The sequence below is a fragment of the Strix uralensis genome, chromosome 17 (assembly GCF_047716275.1).
Source record: "Strix uralensis isolate ZFMK-TIS-50842 chromosome 17, bStrUra1, whole genome shotgun sequence".
NCBI classification, from domain to species: Eukaryota; Metazoa; Chordata; class Aves; order Strigiformes; family Strigidae; genus Strix; species Strix uralensis.
In genome coordinates, this window is record NC_133988.1 from 15,270,435 (window position 1) to 15,287,838 (window position 17,404).

The 17,404-nt window shown below is 46.1% G+C and overlaps 2 protein-coding genes across 14 annotated transcripts in view; both read right to left on the minus strand.

Moving 5' to 3' along the window:
• Positions 1–929: 929 nt before the first annotated feature.
• Positions 930–10,977, minus strand: VPS33A (VPS33A core subunit of CORVET and HOPS complexes). Of its 3 annotated transcripts, none has more exons than XM_074886937.1 (13): positions 10,839–10,977; positions 10,675–10,740; positions 10,440–10,567; positions 9,766–9,955; positions 8,880–8,996; positions 8,005–8,179; positions 7,130–7,323; positions 5,246–5,372; positions 4,997–5,064; positions 4,291–4,428; positions 3,754–3,891; positions 3,424–3,592; positions 930–2,822 (listed from the first exon to the last, which is right to left on the minus strand). In XM_074886937.1, the coding sequence occupies exons 1-13, from the start codon at positions 10,938–10,940 to the stop codon at positions 2,629–2,631; spliced, it is 1,806 nt and encodes a 601-aa protein (XP_074743038.1). In that variant the 5' UTR covers positions 10,941–10,977; the 3' UTR covers positions 930–2,628. The 3 variants fall into 3 exon arrangements, 2 of the variants coding, with proteins under 2 accessions (XP_074743038.1, XP_074743037.1); XM_074886936.1 differs by having other exon boundaries at positions 10,323–10,567; XR_012631275.1 differs by having other exon boundaries at positions 2,640–2,822; positions 3,424–3,639; positions 10,323–10,567.
• A 319-nt stretch (positions 10,978–11,296) lies between these two features.
• CLIP1 (CAP-Gly domain containing linker protein 1) overlaps positions 11,297–17,404 on the minus strand; it is a 72,966-nt gene continuing 66,858 nt past the window's right edge. For all 11 annotated transcript variants that reach the window (XM_074886938.1, XM_074886939.1, XM_074886948.1 and 8 more), the window contains 5 exons: positions 15,693–15,810; positions 15,256–15,415; positions 14,434–14,483; positions 12,967–13,091; positions 11,297–12,258 (listed from right to left, as the gene is read on the minus strand). In XM_074886938.1, the coding sequence (XP_074743039.1) occupies positions 12,036–12,258; positions 12,967–13,091; positions 14,434–14,483; positions 15,256–15,415; positions 15,693–15,810 (676 nt within the window). In that variant the 3' untranslated portion in view covers positions 11,297–12,035. The remainder of the gene's footprint in view (positions 12,259–12,966; positions 13,092–14,433; positions 14,484–15,255; positions 15,416–15,692; positions 15,811–17,404) is intronic.

Here is a 17,404-nt window from a genome sequence, read left to right on the forward strand (position 1 = left end):
CAGAAGCAGAACATAATCAAGCTGCTCAGGAAGCCTGTTAAGTAGTAATTGCTCCTCCAGAGAATTGATCAACGTCAATATGGCTTTTATTTTTTGCTGTTGTTGTTGAATAATTCCAGGAAGAGACTTTGTTTAGGTGGAGCATCCACATGGCTTGGTGGTGGTGCAGGCTATGGCCTGCAAAAACATCTGCAGCAGTGTTGGTAAATTAAAGTTTACCAAGTGTCCAGCATAAACTATTTTTGAAATAAGTTTTGCCTCTAGTGTTACTAACAAATGCAGCTGTTGGTCCAAGTGAAAAGGTAAGCAAGCTGTTGAATTGATGTTTTGTGTGCTCTCCTTTAATCACTTCTGGTTTAGCTTTAAGTGTCATGAGCTTAGTTCACAAACTAGCACAATCAGTGCTATTCAATGCAATTAGTTCCATTTTTAAGATTTAAAAAAAAAATCATCAGGAAATTGTGATAGTACAAAGACCATCAAGGCCAAGCCAAGGACACTTTGTAAGGATTGCACTGAATCACAGTTTCTTGGTTTAATTTTTGATCCAAAGCTACTTCAATTTTCTTTTTTAATACTGTGAAATTACCTACTTTACAGCGGAGCTGCAGAAATAATGTAAAGCAAGGCAATCCACATTTTCTCCTTGCATCATTGCCAAAGTTGCTGCATGTTTTGTTTCTGTAAGACAAGTCTGCAAGTTGCCTACCCACCTGAAGTAAAAAGTCTCAAATGATTAAAAATATATTTTTCTTTAAAAGTCAAGAAATCCCATAGATATTTCTGATGTAATATGTTAAGTGGCAGAACAGAATGTAATTAGTGCAGAAACTTAAAGAAAAGACATCCAAATATTTGTTAGAAAAGTAGTTTCAACTTCAGTAATTCAGTTATCTCTGGGCAGGGGGAGAAGGATACAGCTACCAGAGTGCAGGGTTTTATTTTATTTATTTTTGTATTCCAGAGAGAGTGAGCAAATGCTTTCACAAAAAGATTAAATACATTTTTATTCTATTAAGCCAACTGCAGTTAAACAGACAAAGGGGCTCTGTGAAGGGGCTGATTTGGCAGAACTCAATCTTACAAAACAAAACAGACTGAAATCCAGAGTCATAACTGTAACGTTGGAAAAATTAAGGTTTTTTTGGGACATATGTATTATGCAGGATAATTAAGAGCAGAAATGTTTGCTAACAGAGTGATTTAAGGTGTGGGGTGGTTTGTCTTAGTTGTTTTTAACTATTTAAGAGTGAAATGCAGCGTGAAACAGAGTCCCCAGTGGTTGCACAAGGCATGAGCAAGAACCCCTAGTCTGCCTTCCCAGCCTCTAGCAATGACCAAGGCTGAGTCTTCTGGAGCCAGAAGCTGCCTCTTGCACACATTGGCTCAGCAACACCCCAGGCCCAGCCACCAAGACCGTGGAAAATTCCATTTTATAATTTTAAGCTCTACAACAGCTTGTGGCAGCAAGTACCGCAATTTATAAACTGAACGGGGGGGGGTGAAAAAAGTGTCTGTTTTAAACCTGCTGTTTACTGGCTCTCTGATGTAGCTATCTTGGCCTGAGTCCCATGTGGGGAGTGTCTGTGCGTCTTCAAACATAAGCTCTTGCCACACTGATGTCATTCATAGCCTGGAGTTGCCTTCCAGAGTCAGGGGGCACAAACAAGCCACCTCACACCGCTCCCTTCAGAGGGCGATTGAAGTAAAAGGCCCAAGCATCTCCCTGGTCATTGGGTGCAGGTGGTTGTAGTTGTAGTCAGTGCTGTTGCTGCAGGAAACCCAAGGAATGCCGTGGCCAAAGCCTGCAGGACAGTGGACATGAGTGTGGCCTAACCCTGACAGCCAGCCTGCTACAGCACAGCGCAGGCTAAGCAGGTCCTGCAGGTGCATTATTCTGGATGCCTGAGCGCCATGAAGTTTCTAAACCAGTGCAGTAAAAAAGGTACTGCTTCCCCTTTACAGCAGTTCTGTTTCCATTGTACAATCAGCTTCCAAGGATGTGAGAAAATTTAGGTACTGTTGCTGCTGCCTGTTGATGTGAATGTGCTGAAGCTGGGGCACCACAAGTTTCTTGGCTTCCACCAGAACAACAAGCAGGAAACTGAACCCTGGGTGCAGCAGCAGTACAGATCTCCAACAAACAGATCCGGTGCATCGATGGAATCTATTGGGTACCACAGAGAGAAAGACAGACTGGGAATATTGGTGTGAAATCAGGAACAGAAAACATCCTGCCTCCTCAGCACCTTAGGAGGGTAAAAAGAAGTCATCAAATCTCCCCCTGGAACTAAACCGAAAGAAAAAAAAGAAGCAATCTGCCAAATAGAAGGACCATGCCAAATCCCTGCTCCCCCAGTGCTTGTTTGCTAATTCAGACCATGAGCAGGGATCTCTCCTCCTCCCACCATTAGTGCCCTTCAGCACTGCTTGTCTACTAGGAAACTCCGCAAACAGTAGGAACACAAGGGCAGAGAGGGGTGAGGGTAACTGCATCACGAGCTGGTCTCAGGAGAGCTGCTCTCACTGTCACGTTTCTCCGACGTTCACGCAGCTGTGCCGCAAGACCAGAAGCTGACGTGCCTGTGTCACACAGGGCCTCTCGCTTTGAGTCTCTCGCCACAGACCCTAAAAAGGGGCAGGCTCCAGTTTTTCCATCAAGGATTTGATCCAACTTGTTCCATTGATGAGTTTTGTAGTGGCAATGACGTACTCTGTGCCTCCATCCTCCATTTGGGACAGAAACCTCAGTGCAGCAATTTCTGCGTACGTTACACCTCCCAGGAAGAACACCAGCGTGACTCGGTTCTCACCGTGCTGACCTGTGTATTCAGAGAAATTTACAGGTTGAGTTAGTTTTATTTTTACATCTCCTAACCACCAACTGTCAGTCAAACTCAAAATGACCTAAAACTAAAGTAAACATAGCAGCTGAATTAGAGGAGAAACCTACTAGGGTGGAATACCAGACTGCAGCCCAGAAATGCACTCCCAGCATCCTGGGAATCCCAGCAATCTACTCCCAGCTCTGGAGTCTCTCCACAGAATGTGCTTCTGCCTGCCCAGGCTTAATACTAGGAGACAGACACTGACTTTCTTTGTGCAGTAATGTTACTTACTAAAATCACAGTGTATGGGTGGGTTTATTTTAGTACTCTGATGGGAAGTTAAACAAATGTACAGCTCTACAGGACTTCCAGTGCACTGGTGCTGTGCATTAATAGCAGGCTAAATATGTGACTGGACATTTTAAAGAGGCCAGAAAGCTATCGGTCAGAAGTGGGTTAGGTAGATCTAATACTGCAGTGGGATGGGGAGATGAGACAGATGCCTGGACTCTGCCAGCTCTGATTTCAGTTTGCCTCATTCCAGCCTAAGAGGTGCATCTCCCTTTAAAAAAAGGGAAAACAAAGCAAAACTTACGCTTTTTCTGAAGGCCAGTAGGTAACTGCTGCCTCTCCTCAAAATGGGGACCCGGCAGCATCTTTAAAACCTCCTCTATGCTCCGCCACCCTGGCCGAGCCAGGAGCTGTGCCAGGCGTACGCTCAGCGGAGCGTAGCCGCTGTACACGTAGGAGATATCGTTGGGGTTCTGCAGGAGAGAGCAGAGTGTGAGCAGCAGGTGAGTGCTACTTCATGCTGCAAAACAGCACCACAGAAAGAATGAAAACAAAATAAAATTATGAGGGTTTTTTGTCTGCACGTGATCCTGTATTGTTAGATGTAATGCTCACTGCTGAGGCATCTGTTTACCTGTTCATTAACATCATCCATCCATAAGCGCAGGGTTTTCCTGATTGTTGGGTAGTTATTCCTACCACTTGTCTGAGGTTTCAGGAGTCCAGCCTTTTCTAAGTTGTTTAAGGTCAATATATGTTCATAGCCATAAGTCTGCAATATACAAAGAATTCACCTTTAATACCATGTCAACGATCCATGACCAGAGTGTTTAAAAAAAAAAAAGAAGAAAAAAAGGCAAAAGATGTTAGTTTAAAAAAGCTGGTTTTGTTTTAAGATCTCTCTAGAGTGTATCTCATTTAGTGTTTAAATCATGGTAGCAAAAAGTGCACTGATATAAACCTCTCTGTACCTTCACGTTGTAAAACACACATAAGCACCTCCTGAGTCACTGCTCGCAGCCCGAACAGAAGCCTCAGTGCTCCATCTGTACTCCCTGGGAGTCAGCACAACCCAGGTGTAAGATGGGTCTGTCTAGAATTCAGGTGTGGTAGAGCTGAGGCTTTGATGTGGATTTTCTCAGAAAATTTATCAGAAAAGTTACAGCCCAACCTGGAGAATCTCCCTTTTGTAATGGTCCAGAACCTTCTGCTTCAGTCCACTATTGCATACAGATTGCAAGCAAACGAGACGTAAGATCTTGATTAATGGGTGTTTTTGAGCTATGCAGTCTTCAATGTAATTGTTAACCTATGAAAGAAAAATACATAAACTGTTATTTAAAGATCTCTTAAAGTGCCTAGAAGACTTGGAAAAAAAAGATCTAGTTTTGCCTGGTATCTCCCGAACAGCAAGAGAGAGGGTGCAGCTGCTCTCCAGGCAGCTCAAGACCGTCTGCAAAACAGGGATCCAGCACTGGTTCCACCTAGCGTCTTTCTAAAGCGTGTTGGTTCCGCAGGCAAGAGCTACTTTGTCTGACACGCTGAAAAAATTCTGATTAACGGTCTTCAGTCTTCCACTGGTCCCTGTACAAGTCAAAGCACCCCAGCTGGACACCTCTGCATTGCAGGTGGTGACAGAACCGGAGCCCGGCACCGTCCCCGAGCACGTTCAGCAATGCGTGTCACTTGGAAAAAACTGCAAATGTGCAAGGAGACACATGTGAGAGCTCGCAGCCTTGACACTGGAAGGAGACAGACATCATCTAGATCAGATGTCTCCTCTCAAAAAATCCAAATGGAAAAAAACCCAAAGAAATATGTTGTTTTTTGGGGTTTTTTTAAGATATAAGAGTTACTAATTGTTATTATCTACTTACCTTGTCTGTGTCTATTCCAGACATGAACTCTTGTTCCACTGTTAAATTATCAAAGAAATCTTCAGATGCTTTGGGAAAAGAATGAAAATCAATACAACAGCAACCAACAGCTTATTTCCTACATTTAACATTTCAGCAGAGATGCACTGGATGGAGCAAAGCCAATTTTTGCCAGGCTGAATGATGTCCACCAAGTTGTCTCACATCTTGTTATATTTAAATTAGTCAGGCTATTCAACGAGTACTCACTGGTGATGTCTTTGATGAGTTCTGCAATGGAGGTGTGGTTTGCTAGAGAACTTCTTGCTGCCTGCATGTGTGGCAACTGGGAGACAAACTGCTTAATCTCTCCAACGGTTTTCGCGTGGTGTCTTTCCTGCAGAAATCCGTCACTTAGGTTAGGTCTCGCTCATGTTAATAACACCAACTAGATCATTTTATCATGAAAAAGTTTTTCACTGTACTCACTGCAAACAGCAGATACTGTTAGAGATAAGCAACCTTTTAGACAAAAGACTTTAAATGCTTATACTAAAGTCACGGCATTACCTGTTAACAGCACTTTGGTCATTAGAAGAGGCAGGATAAAATACAACAGGATCATAAGACTTTTTTTTCCCCATTATACCAGTGTTGCCAATCACTTTTCTCCACCTTTGTCTGAACTCAGCCATCACTATCTGCTCCTCAGCTTCCCTACCAGCAAAACTACCTTTTTCATGAAGAGATGAATTACTTTACTAGTTGTCAGTAAACGTGGAGCTCTAGGCAAATGCAGTCAGAGAAGGGGGGACATTTCCCCTCAAAACAGTAGTGAAAGGTGTTGAGGAAGTGGGTTGGCAGGGTCTGCGCCCCTGGCAAGCTGGAGCCTGCCGTTCACTGCACCTGGCTGTAACAATGTCCCAGGTTTTGAGCGAGGATCTGATGAAGCACAGTGCAGATTCGGCTCTCAGAGTCGTCCACAGGTCTGTATTTCATCTGCGCTACTTGCCTCTTGCTGCAACTTGGAGTAAAAATAATAATAATTTGACACATATGTGATGGATTTAAACGGGCAAGTGCAGGCAGGACAGTGATAATGACAAAGCCTGCAATTTAAGAAATCCTTTGCTGCCAGTATGCTGCTGTTTCATTATCACCTATTACCTCTGACAATTTCTTAAATTTCTTTTTTTTTTTTTTTAACAACTAGTATGAATAATCCACCTTTAGCACCTTCAGCACTAATATTGCAGTAATAGATATTTACTAGGAAACGAGGCTCAGCACACAGCATTTCAGTTAAGGTACCGCTACCTCATCTTAAATGTGGCAGAAGTGAAGAGGCAAAGAAAAAACCCAAGGAAATACAATCAGACAGTGTAACAAGTTCTCTCAAGCATCACCATGAAGTCTGAAAGCAGAGATACGGGATCTCTGTTTCTTTATGAATCACCAACAGGATGCTTTCAAACAAAACCACAAACACCCCACAGCACTCTCCAGTTTTGTCTAAGGTGACACGGTGAGAGTGAATTTACAGTTCAAACCTCCTGTAAGACAACTCTCTTTTTCACATTCCTCTTTTTTTTTTATGCCAGCTGTAATACACTATGAACATACATGCTGGAGTTTTATTTCTCAAAGCCTTTTCTCTGCATCCTCAGTGAATACAAAGGGAAGAGGACCTTTCACTTAACAACAGCAACAAAGTGGAATTGATCAAAATGCTAAAATTAAGCTCTGGCCTCCTGCAGAGGGAAGCAGCACCTGCCTGTTCTGCAGACTGAAGAAGGCGATTCCTGTTATGGGAATGATGGGCTCACACAGCAGAAATGTGGTTTAGGCTTACTCAGAGACAAGCTTTTAACAGTGAGGATAGGAAAAGCCTCAGAACAGAGGTGTGGGGAGAAGAGAGGATCCGCGTTACTGAAGGATTCTTAAGAGGAGATTTGACCAACACCTACTCAGAGCAGTTGAAGTGGAGCTGATCTCAGCCCAGGACAGGGGAAGAGGCTGGAGGGGCTTCTGAAGACTACCTGTTTTTTCCATGGCAACAGCTCGAGCTGCCAGTCACAGCCCTGCTGAACGCAGACTGTGACTTATCTGATGACAAGAACACCCAAGGGCTGCACAGTTGGATACAGGCCTCACCTCAAAGGCTGCTGAGATGATCTTGGCTTTCTTGCTCAGCACTGACCCCACAGCATTGAAGTTCTTGTCTCGGATTTCAGCATACAGCTCTTCAGCAGAGTTCAGCTGGAGCTTCTTGGGTTCTGTGGGGAGATCTTTCCCACCCTCACCCTGCTTCTTCGGGGCAAACTTCTCAGGAGGGAGTTTCACATAAGCTACCAAATACAGAGAAATAACCCTTTTAAGGACTGGAACTCCACCACCAGGAGTGGAAACACAACCCCCGAGCTAGAACCATTCTGAGCAGCAAAGCTAATGCAATGACCCAAACAACTCAAGCATATGTGTTAATTAAGGAGAGCCCCAGAGACCTACACAGACATACTTGATCAGAACCCAAGCGCTAGCTACCCTGCTTTCCAAGAGGTTTGGAGGCAGCCTTCCGGCCAGTCTTCAGTACAGCAGGAGGGATCAAAACCCATAAACGCCTCTGCAGTTTTTCTTACTATCTCCTGAAGAGCAGGAGCACACTCTGAATAGCCTTTCACAGACCGTTCCCATCCCCTCAGTGTGGCACGTGAGGCAGCCAGGCCGGAGGGTGAAGACATACCCTAACACTTCTACTCCCACCCTACGTGCTCCGTGTCACTGCCTGCACCCAGCCAACATCCAAAACATGCCTGTTCAATAACCACACGCTGTGCTCAGCTCCCCTGCGTAGGCAAGAGAGCCAGAGCTCATCTTAATGGGCTCTAGCTTGGGACTAAATCATCTCCACACTAAGTTTAGGTGAGCTGCTCCCACAGCACAGTCATTTAGTGAAGCAGAAACCCACCTGACACACTGCAACCCGCTCCAGCGCACCCCAGACCCCCCCCCGACCGGGTGCTACTCACTGTTCTGAATTCCATAGATTTCATCTATCAGCCCTTCGTACGTCAGCTGCGTAGCTAACGGCGTCAGCAGATCAACGTTGCGGTCCAGCAACAAGAGGGTATCAAAGACAGGAAATATCGAGTTCTGGCTTCCAGGGAACTCGCGCTTCATCCTGATCATCATATTGGCCACGTGCTGAAAATAAATCCCCTTGGTCTGGTTATTGTGCAGGCCACAACAGATGGATTTGACTTCTAGGCCCTACAAGTACATGCTCATGCAAGGATGGGGCACAGCCCTGTGTAAAGGAAGAGAATGGCAAGAGGTATGAACCAGCTGACAGATGGGGGCAGGACAAGACCAAAAAAAAAAAAAAAAAGAAAAAAAGAGTCCTCTACTGCTCTCTGCAAGACAGTGACTGTGGCCAAAGCACTGGGTTCATCTCAAGCCACTCCCTCATTACAAAAGGTACCAGTTAAACTGTCAGTTGATCAGAAAGAACAAAAAAGGGTGAGTTATAGGGAGAGATGAAGAAGCAAAGGCATGAGCAGTAGGTTACACATTTCCTGCTTTATTCAGCCTTCTGATACCAACAGAGCAGCTAAGTGTTAAAACTCCACTGAAAGAAGAACTGAAAACACAAAGGCAGTGCACCTGTGAGCAAAAAGCATATAAAATCAGGTAAATCCTCCTGACAGGAAGACTTATGGAACAGCAAAGACTGTTCTTTTGGCCAAAGATGACAAAGACCTGATGGCCGTGACCGTGAAATTCCAGTATGACAAGAAGGGTCCGTGGCTGGATTCAAAAAACCCACACGTGCATTTAACCAAACGCTCCTTAAGGCAGTTCCAAAGAACACGATGCATTTGTTCAGCAGCAACATTTGCCTCACCCGAGCACACTCGCCCTTCCCAAAAATCTGCGGGATGGTTCCGTAGAGAGCCTGCAGTGTCATCAGCCCCTTTGCCGCGTGGTACAGACTGGTCTGGTCGCTCTCCAGGTAACACTCCTAAACAACGAGAAGGATTCCCGATGGAAGGTGTCGGTCCCACACACCTGCTTCCACGGAACGTGGTCTGTGTGAACAGCTCAGAGAAGACACGGGCTGGGGAAAAACTATGGCTGTTGGCAAATATGTACCTTATCTGTGCTGTTACTATGTCAAATCATTTGACCAAACCAGACACTAATATTTCTGAACGCCACACGCTACTCCCAGTTTGATGGAGATGAGTAAAAGCCAGAAAGTGACTCTAATTAGGCCAATCTGAGCGCACAGCACCTCGCCATGGCTGCTGACAGGCAGCTGCAAGCCCTGATGCATCCTCTGGGCTACGCTTAATAAGGCAGAGATGGCCAAAGAAACTCTTCAAGCTTTCTGTGTCCAGACACAGCACTCTGAGAAAACAGGATACACAGCTGGTATGTGACAGCTGTTAATTCCCAGCACGGCTTAACATGCAGCATCAGCCATTGTACACGGCTCTTCAGCCGCATACGGACAGACTGTGCTGGCTCTTTGTAACCACTGAGGATTTTAAGCCTCATGAATGCTCGATTTGTGAAAATAACACCAGCAGTTAAAGCTGGAAGAACCGGGGTGCAGCTCGGTGTAGTGATTGTCCCTTCAGCCTTTACTCAGAATAACACACAGGGAAGTTGAGGCTCAGGATCGAGCCACACTTGCTCTGCCAAAAAACCTTCTGAGGGCCTCTGTACCAAACACCAACAGCCAGCACAAAAACACACAGCGTTTTCCCTCCGAGCCGAGCCCTTACCTTGAAGGCGCTCTCGGACTCCATGGAGAGCAGGTCTCCGTCGAAGGGTATCAGGTCCAGGCTGTACTGCTCTCGGTGGATGAAGGACCCCAGCACGCCCTGCTCCTTCAGCCACTGCTCGCAGAGCAGGCTGCGGCGCGGCACGAAGAGGATGTGGAAGTCCCTCTGCGGAGAACGGCCTCTGTCTTCCCTGGAAGAGTCACAGGCAGGAGCACAGCAAACAGTAACTCGGCTGCGCAGGGAAGCAGCAGGGGCTGGGGGCACTGAACTCAGAGGAAATAGGAACGCCGCGCTCGGTTGTTAGTGCCGACTTCCGTTCCTAGCACTGTATTTCAGAATATTTTTTACCCAGCTGTACCCATCCCCAGCCACAGGTCTGAAACCAGGGCACCGTGACTTGGTTTTCCTGCGGTTCCCAAAAGGAGGGGCAATCAAAGCGTGACTCATTCCAGCTAATTAGAAGGATTCTTAATGAGGAACGCACCCTCTGCATCGCCAGCCGAAGTGCAAACCCCCCTCCCTTCCCAGGGCCACTCGACCCCCCAGAGCGGCCGCACCGTCGGTGTCTGCACGGAGTTGCCCGTTTCAGCCCTGACGTGACCAACCGCCGAACCGGCTCCCAGGAGGAGACCCACGAGTGGCCCCCGCGCAGCCGCCGCCCTCCCCCGCGGTACCGGAGCACGTTGTCGGTGATGATGTCCATCAGCTCCAGCTTAGGCCTGACAAAGAAGATGATGTTCTTCACGTCCGCCTGGGGCAGGCGGCCCGGCTTCAGCGTGAACATCTTTTCCACCTCATGTTCCTACGCAGAGGCAAAGGGCGTCAGCCAGCCGCGGGGAGCTCCGGTGCCAAGGCCCGGCACCGGCGGGACCAGCGCCCGAGGGGCCGCCGCCCGCCCCCGCCGTTTACCTTCAGCAGCGAGTACTGCGCGATCAGCCCGAACGGCCCGGTCAGGTACTCGTCCCACACGATCGCCTGCGGGAAGGGGCAGAGTTGTCAGCCCCGGGCCCCGCCGGGCAGCGCCCCCCCTCCCCGCCGTTGTGTCCCCCCGCCCCGCCCCGCCCCGGTCCCACCTTGGACCCCGCGCACTTGTCGAGGAACTCGCGCAGCTCCCTCCGCCCCGCCTCCCGCAGCGCCGTCAGGTTGACGCGCCCAGAGCTCAGGTGCGCCGCCATCGCTGTCCCGCCGCCGCCACGTGACACCGGCCGTCACCTGACGCGCGCCACGTGACGGCCGCGGGCGGAGCCGCGCAGCGAGAGGCCGCGGGTGAGCGGCGCGGGCAGCCCCGGCGGGCACAGCGCCCCCCGGCGGGCGCCAACCCTCGCCTCTTCGGCCCCAGGTGTTCCCTCTTCCACCGGCTTGGGGACGCCAGCGACGACCGGCGGCCGTTACCGAAAGCGTTAGTGACAACATCCCACAACGCTGCCGGCGGTTTTATTTCTATTTACTTACAGCGCAGCCGTAGGGTTTGTCCTCACACAGAGCCTGTTACCTTCTCAACCGAACAGAAAGATACCAACAAAAACACAGCTTTTTTTTTCCAAAATATAACTTTAATATATATATGCATATATACACACACACACCACACACACACTATATAGAAGCTGAAAGGATGCAAAAACGATGTCCCACAAACTGTTTCAGGTGTGCCACAGCATACAGGTTTCTAAAAAAACCCCCACAGCAGCTCCGTTTCTTACCTGCTTCATGATTTCATGTTTCACACTGTTGTCACACTGCAACCCCGAGCTCACGTTCACTGAGTGAAATCACAATCAAATGAGTAAATGAAGAGAAAGATGAAACATTTCTCAACCCAGTCCAGTGTCAAAAAAAGCTTAAAAATCTAAATGTACAAATTCAGCCTTAAAATGGTTTAGTGCAAATATGAAAATTAACAGCATAATTTTAAGGTATTTAAATAAGCTTTAATATAACTATAGTGCTTCGTTCCTATACATGTTTTCCCATCAACAAATGCAACAGCACGGGGGCATTTCTTGTTAAGAGTGGGACCAAACCCAGATCCTGGGAAGAAATAGCATAAAGTCATTTGTTAAATCATTTATTTATATTTTCACTTAAGTTTATTAAAGGGAGAGAGGGTATTTATTAGTGGAGGAGCAAAATATTTATCAAGGGGAATGGGAGCGAGGGGGTCAAGAAACGCTGTCCCTTTTCCTGACATTCAGCACACACAAATGCTGGTGGTATAAATCGTCCGATCAGTGCGCAGAGACAGTCCGTCCTCCCGGCCGTGCGGGGCCTTAGAAGGTCTCGTCGTCGTTGCAGTCGGCCGTCCAGTGCCCGAACATCTCGCAGGTATCGCAGTAGGGACGTTCCTCTCTCCTGCTGCCGTGGTACGCCGAGTGCGGCGGCTCCTCCAGCATCTGCGCCTGCGTCGGACAGTCTTCAGTGTCGTGAAGATCAAAGCAGCCGCAGATATCGCAGAAGAGACGAGGTTTCTTCTTTGACAGGCTTTCTTCCTCACTGCAAGATCAGCACCAGCGCAAGTCAAACAGGGTCCTTCTCCCTCCTAAAGGAGAAAGGCCTGCTCCCCTGCCCCGCCCGATAAGCTGGCTCGTCATTCTTGAGACCGAGGAAACACCACGGTGGTCAACACAAACAGATAATTACAAAAGCCCTTCTGAAGATCTGACATCTCAGCTGCCTTGCAGTACCTCCCTATTCCCTCATACTATAATATTTACTAAACAAAGTGCTCTGTTTGTGTAAATATCTGCACAAATACAGACATTATTTTAAAAAGAAACACATGTACCCTAATTTCTCTTTTCCCTCTACAGAAGAGAGCTGAAGTCACAGTATAACAAATAGGTTTTAGTTCTGTTTCTCTGGACTGGATCTCCCCATCTCAGTGCAGCTACCGGCCTCTGGAGAGCCAAGACTCTTCTCCTTAATTCAGAAAGGGCCAAACTCAACCAAACCCAACAACAAATAGGTTACGATACATCGGCGTTCGTGATCGCTAACTACAGAGGATCACTCTGCACCACCAGGTACACCGGAGTAACGGACCTAAACAAAGGCTGGATTCAATCACCCTAAATTCAAGAGAAAGCTACATTTGTCCTTCCTGAGAGCTGAAATCAGGCTGGTGCATTGTGCAGTTGACAGAACTGACCGCTACCACCAGCTCCCCAAACACGAGCCAAGGTTTTCCTTTAGGATTTATACCTGTCATAGTTATTTATCTCCTCTTCATTGCCATTGAGGGCTGCTTCACACATTCTTTGTATTTTCGAGTTCAATTCTTCGTTTCTCCTTTGCAGATCTACAATCACTGAATTCAGGAAGTCAATCTATGATAGTCAAGAACAAGGACAGTCAGCAGGTTGAGGACAGCACTTCAGAGAAAGCCAGCAACAAAGGAATAACCCTCAAACTGACATGGGCAGAATCTGCATTCACTCTCAGCGCTGGATCACTGTATTAGAGAGCACCCGGGGACACTGAGAACGAGGGATGGGAACTTCCCAAAGGACCCCCGAGACCCTCCGTGCGATTTCTGGCCAGGGAGCCAGGCAGTTCCACCCAGCCAACACGCCCAAGACGTCGGTGGGTCTCAACCCACCACTGATCGATCAGGTTCTTTGTCTAATATTCCATTCTGAGCATAAATCCAGTTGTAGATTCTGATCAGAACCAGCGTCTCTGTTCCTCTGAACCCGCAGCTCTGGTGGGCGCTCTCGGAGCTGTCCTGGAGGGGACACACCTGGTGGCATCTCCCAAAGCCAGAGCCACGGAGACTGGCAAGCCAGCGCTGCAGCAGCGCTGCTGAATGTCATTAAGTAACACCTGGCTAATTAACAGTGAGTAAAATAAAGGAAGGCAAGAAGTGGAACAAACCTCGTGCTGATTGGAAGGAAGGGTTGCCATCAGCAGGTGAATTCAAGGAGGCAGAAAAACAGAAAGAGATTGGTGTCTGTTAATTAGATTATTTCTGATCTCTGTACAGACTAGGAAGGACATTTTTTAATCGACATGACTGACACTAGTGATCTAACAAGGACTTTTATAACAAGCAAAAGGTGCTTCTATTCTGTGTTTCCTCAGGCTGCCTGCTGCTGTGCTTCACATGTTCATTATGGTTATCATACTCTTTGACACATTTTTCCTGTTACCAAGCACATGCTAACTGAGCAAATTCCTTGCTCTGTTGCTGCCAATTCTGCTTCATTCTGAGTGAAGTTCTGCAGTTAAGCAGCAGCAAAGATCAACATTTTCAACTGCAGAAGCTCAGAAGTAGCACAGGAGCTCAGGTAGCCCATTTCTCCAAGATGGCAAGTACCACAGGTTCAAGGTCACACCCCAGAAGCCTTTGGAAAAGCCAAGGAGCAGTTTGTGAGTGTGCTCTGCTGGGCTGCACCGCACCAACAGGCTGCAAGCCAAAACCTGCCACCCCTGCTTTCCTGTTTGCTTCCTCATGTTCCAGTAACTGGAACTATTTCTCCAGTATCGCTCATCACTTGATTCTTAACATTTACAATCATTCATATTTCCCTCCAGAACCAGTTTACAAGATAAATCTGCCCATTATAATCCTGATCTCCAAAATCTGATAGAAACTGTCGCTTGAAAAATACGTCACTTTGCCTACAGACACGCAGCTGTTTTAGCATGCTGATGTTTCAGATCAAATACCTGCTTCTCTTTTGCAATTTCATCTTGAAGTAGATTAGCAGCAATGTCACCTTTAAAGAAAATAAAACAACAAAACCAAACAAGGTGTAAGTATCCAGTAATCTAAATGATGAATCACACAACGGCTTAGTCAGAGACTGAAATAATGTAATATAATAGCCTCTAGTCTCCAAAACGTCTTATTCTCGCTGCTTTCTAATCACTCGGTATAAGCTTTGGTAAGGGCGACTTTGGGGAATTTTTTTGACCACTGCATGACAGAAACATATTCAATACTGCATGTTAGTTATTAAAATACAAAAAATGTATGTATAGGGGACAGCTAACATCCCCAGATCTGCAGAGGAAGGCTCCTCTGTTGAGAAATGAGGCTGCAGTGACACGAAGCTTATGAAGCTCAAGCACAAGTGTCTAAAATGTGGGATTCCCAGGCTGGCGCTCAGGCAGGTGGTTTTATTACGATGCCTACACGCTACTTTACAGCAAGGAAAACCAGAACCAGTCTAAGAGAGGCCCTTGCACAGAAGCCACACCATGAGCAGGATGAAGTTTTCTGGCTTATGCATGTTTCATTTCAAGTCAAACTGCCCCCACCCCGGTGTAAATGGGGTTAACTGGCAGTGTTGGCAGCTGGTCACATTTTGCAGCTGGTCAGACGTTTTCCTTCATTCAAGTCTTATGTGTGTCCTGCAACAGGAAAGTCACTTTTCTTGGGAGGTTGAGTTAGTTAAACCTCCTTTTAACTATCTGGTTAACAATTGGCAAAAATCTACAAGATTAAAGCTGAAGGCACAGAGGCAGTAACGAGGGTCTCCCTTTTACCTGAGGAGCTAGATACAGTTAAAGGCTGTTCGTTGTTTTCCTTGAGTTTTTGCTCCAAGTTCTTCACCTTTTCCTCAAGTTTCAATTTATCAGACTCCAGTGACTTAACCACTGACTGCAAGGTTTTTGCAGAAGCGTTTTCTCCACGGAGCACCGTGATCTGTAAGAATTATTTGAGAATGCTTAGGCCTTCCAGAATGAACTCACAGCACCAAGGCAACATCCTTAGTGGTGAAGGCTAAACAGCTGCCAAAAAGACAAGCTAGAAGTCACCTAAGTAGGCAGGGATACATAAAGATTTAATTCTAAGGTTTAACTATGCTAAATTAATAGAGAAAAAGAATTTGGCAGCTCTTCAGTAGCAACCATACAAAGCTATATGCTTCTAGCCATAACTTAATCTGAAATTAAGAATCATCCCATTGTTTCTCATTTACCTCATTTCTGAGTTTTTCCAGTTCCTCATCTTTTTGTGTGATCAAGGCACTAGTAACACTGATGGATTTTTGTAAAGATGCTCTCTCTTCATCAATTTCTTTTTTTAATGTTGATTCTCTAAAAGAAAACCAAATACAACCAGAAATCATCGAAAGAATAGATTCTTGTATCGCCTGAAGAAGTTTAAATTAATTTCAAGTATTAGACTACTGTAAGAAGTGGTTCTTAAAAAGCAAATTTCAATTCTGTACTTGACTAAGATTTTATATATGTATAAATATTTCAGATGTTACAACTGTGGAAACAAAGCAAAAACTTTACCTAGGTAGTACATGCCAGAATCTGCATATCATCGTATCCATTTGAATTTAAAGAAGCAAGTTAATAGACTGGGGAGATACAGGATAAACAAACATGTTGCACAATGTTCCACAAAACCTAACTTCAGAGTTTTGTTACTTCTGGAAAATTATTAACAAGCAACAAAACATACATGCAAAGCTCATTATACAAGTTGTCATGCAAAGCATGGATGATGCTGGAAATATCAGCTGGTCCTCACTAATTTCAGTAACATCATTTCCTGAAACACATACTTTGAAGTTTCTGGGCCTTCAGTAACTACTGTTTCAGCACAAAACCATGTGGGATTTGGTTTATTTCATAGAAGAAGGGTTAAAAAAGAGCTCCTCCAGAGCAGGCACAAACCCCTTCTGTGTACGTATGTCCAGTTCTCCCAACCTCTTCAGCTGATCTAATACGAGACACGACTTCTGCCTACAAGCCCTGTCCTGACAGTGATCTTCGGGCATCCCAGCTATGACATCCCCACACGGGCACTAACGAGTCTTCCTGATAGGTCACAGAATACACACAGAGGAGTAACTGTCCTCTGATGCGAGGACTATTGCTACAGCAGTTCCTTACAAGCTGAAAGGTTTTTGTTTAAAAAAAAATAAATTGTTACTCCAAAATCTCTTTTTACTTTTCTAGAAGAGAATCTTGCATTTCAGAGCACCAAGCAGTGCCCAGCAGCTCTCAACTCTCCGAGCTCCTGCAGGTGTAGGCAGTTTCCTGGGCAATTCCGTACATCTCAGTTTGGAGGATCACGGTCGCACTGCCACGGCCATGAGCTGCTTCTTACTAGCTGAGAGCGCTGAAGCCAAACGAGGCTACCTGAGTGCGTACCCACTACACAAAAAGCAGGAAGTAGCCAAGACTTCAAAGATCCCAAGTGACGTAACGATGTCATTTAAGTAATTAAACCAAATTACACTCTCTTAGGACTGTTGAAGGGATCGAGCAGAGTGCGTCCTTGTGTGACGATGCTCGGTAAGTAGGGGACAGCTGTTAAGTTCAAACGGAAAAGTTTTCATATCTACAGTTAGTGAGAGCCATGATACCCAGACCATGAAATACAATAAATCTCACCGACTCGAGATAAATAGGAAACTCAACAATGAGAGCACAATTAATGCAATTCTTTCATTGTTAAGATTATACTTGGGAATGGAAGCAGCAAGTGGAGAATCTGGGGTTTAGAAAAGCTGATGCAGCTACCAAACAAGAACCAAAAGGTTGATTTTGGTTTGGGTATATTTTTACAATGAGAGAATTAATATAAGCAGAAACACAACGAATTGCAGACTGCACGAACTTGCCTTCAAATACAAGTTATACTCCTGTTAATAAAACCCCAAAGGGCAACGGC

Bases quoted from the DNA above. Each gene is read 5' to 3' on its own strand.
- VPS33A (XM_074886936.1), bottom strand. From the start codon at position 10,940: ATGGCGGCGCACCTGAGCTCTGGGCGCGTCAACCTGACGGCGCTGCGG. The intron at 10,741-10,838 runs GTGGGACCGGGG...CCCTTCCCGCAG, and splicing joins ACAAGTGCGCGGGGTCCAAG to GCGATCGTGTGGGACGAGTA. The intron at 3,892-4,290 runs GTTGGGCTGTAA...TGTATATTGCAG, and splicing joins ACAAAAGGGAGATTCTCCAG to ACTTATGGCTATGAACATAT.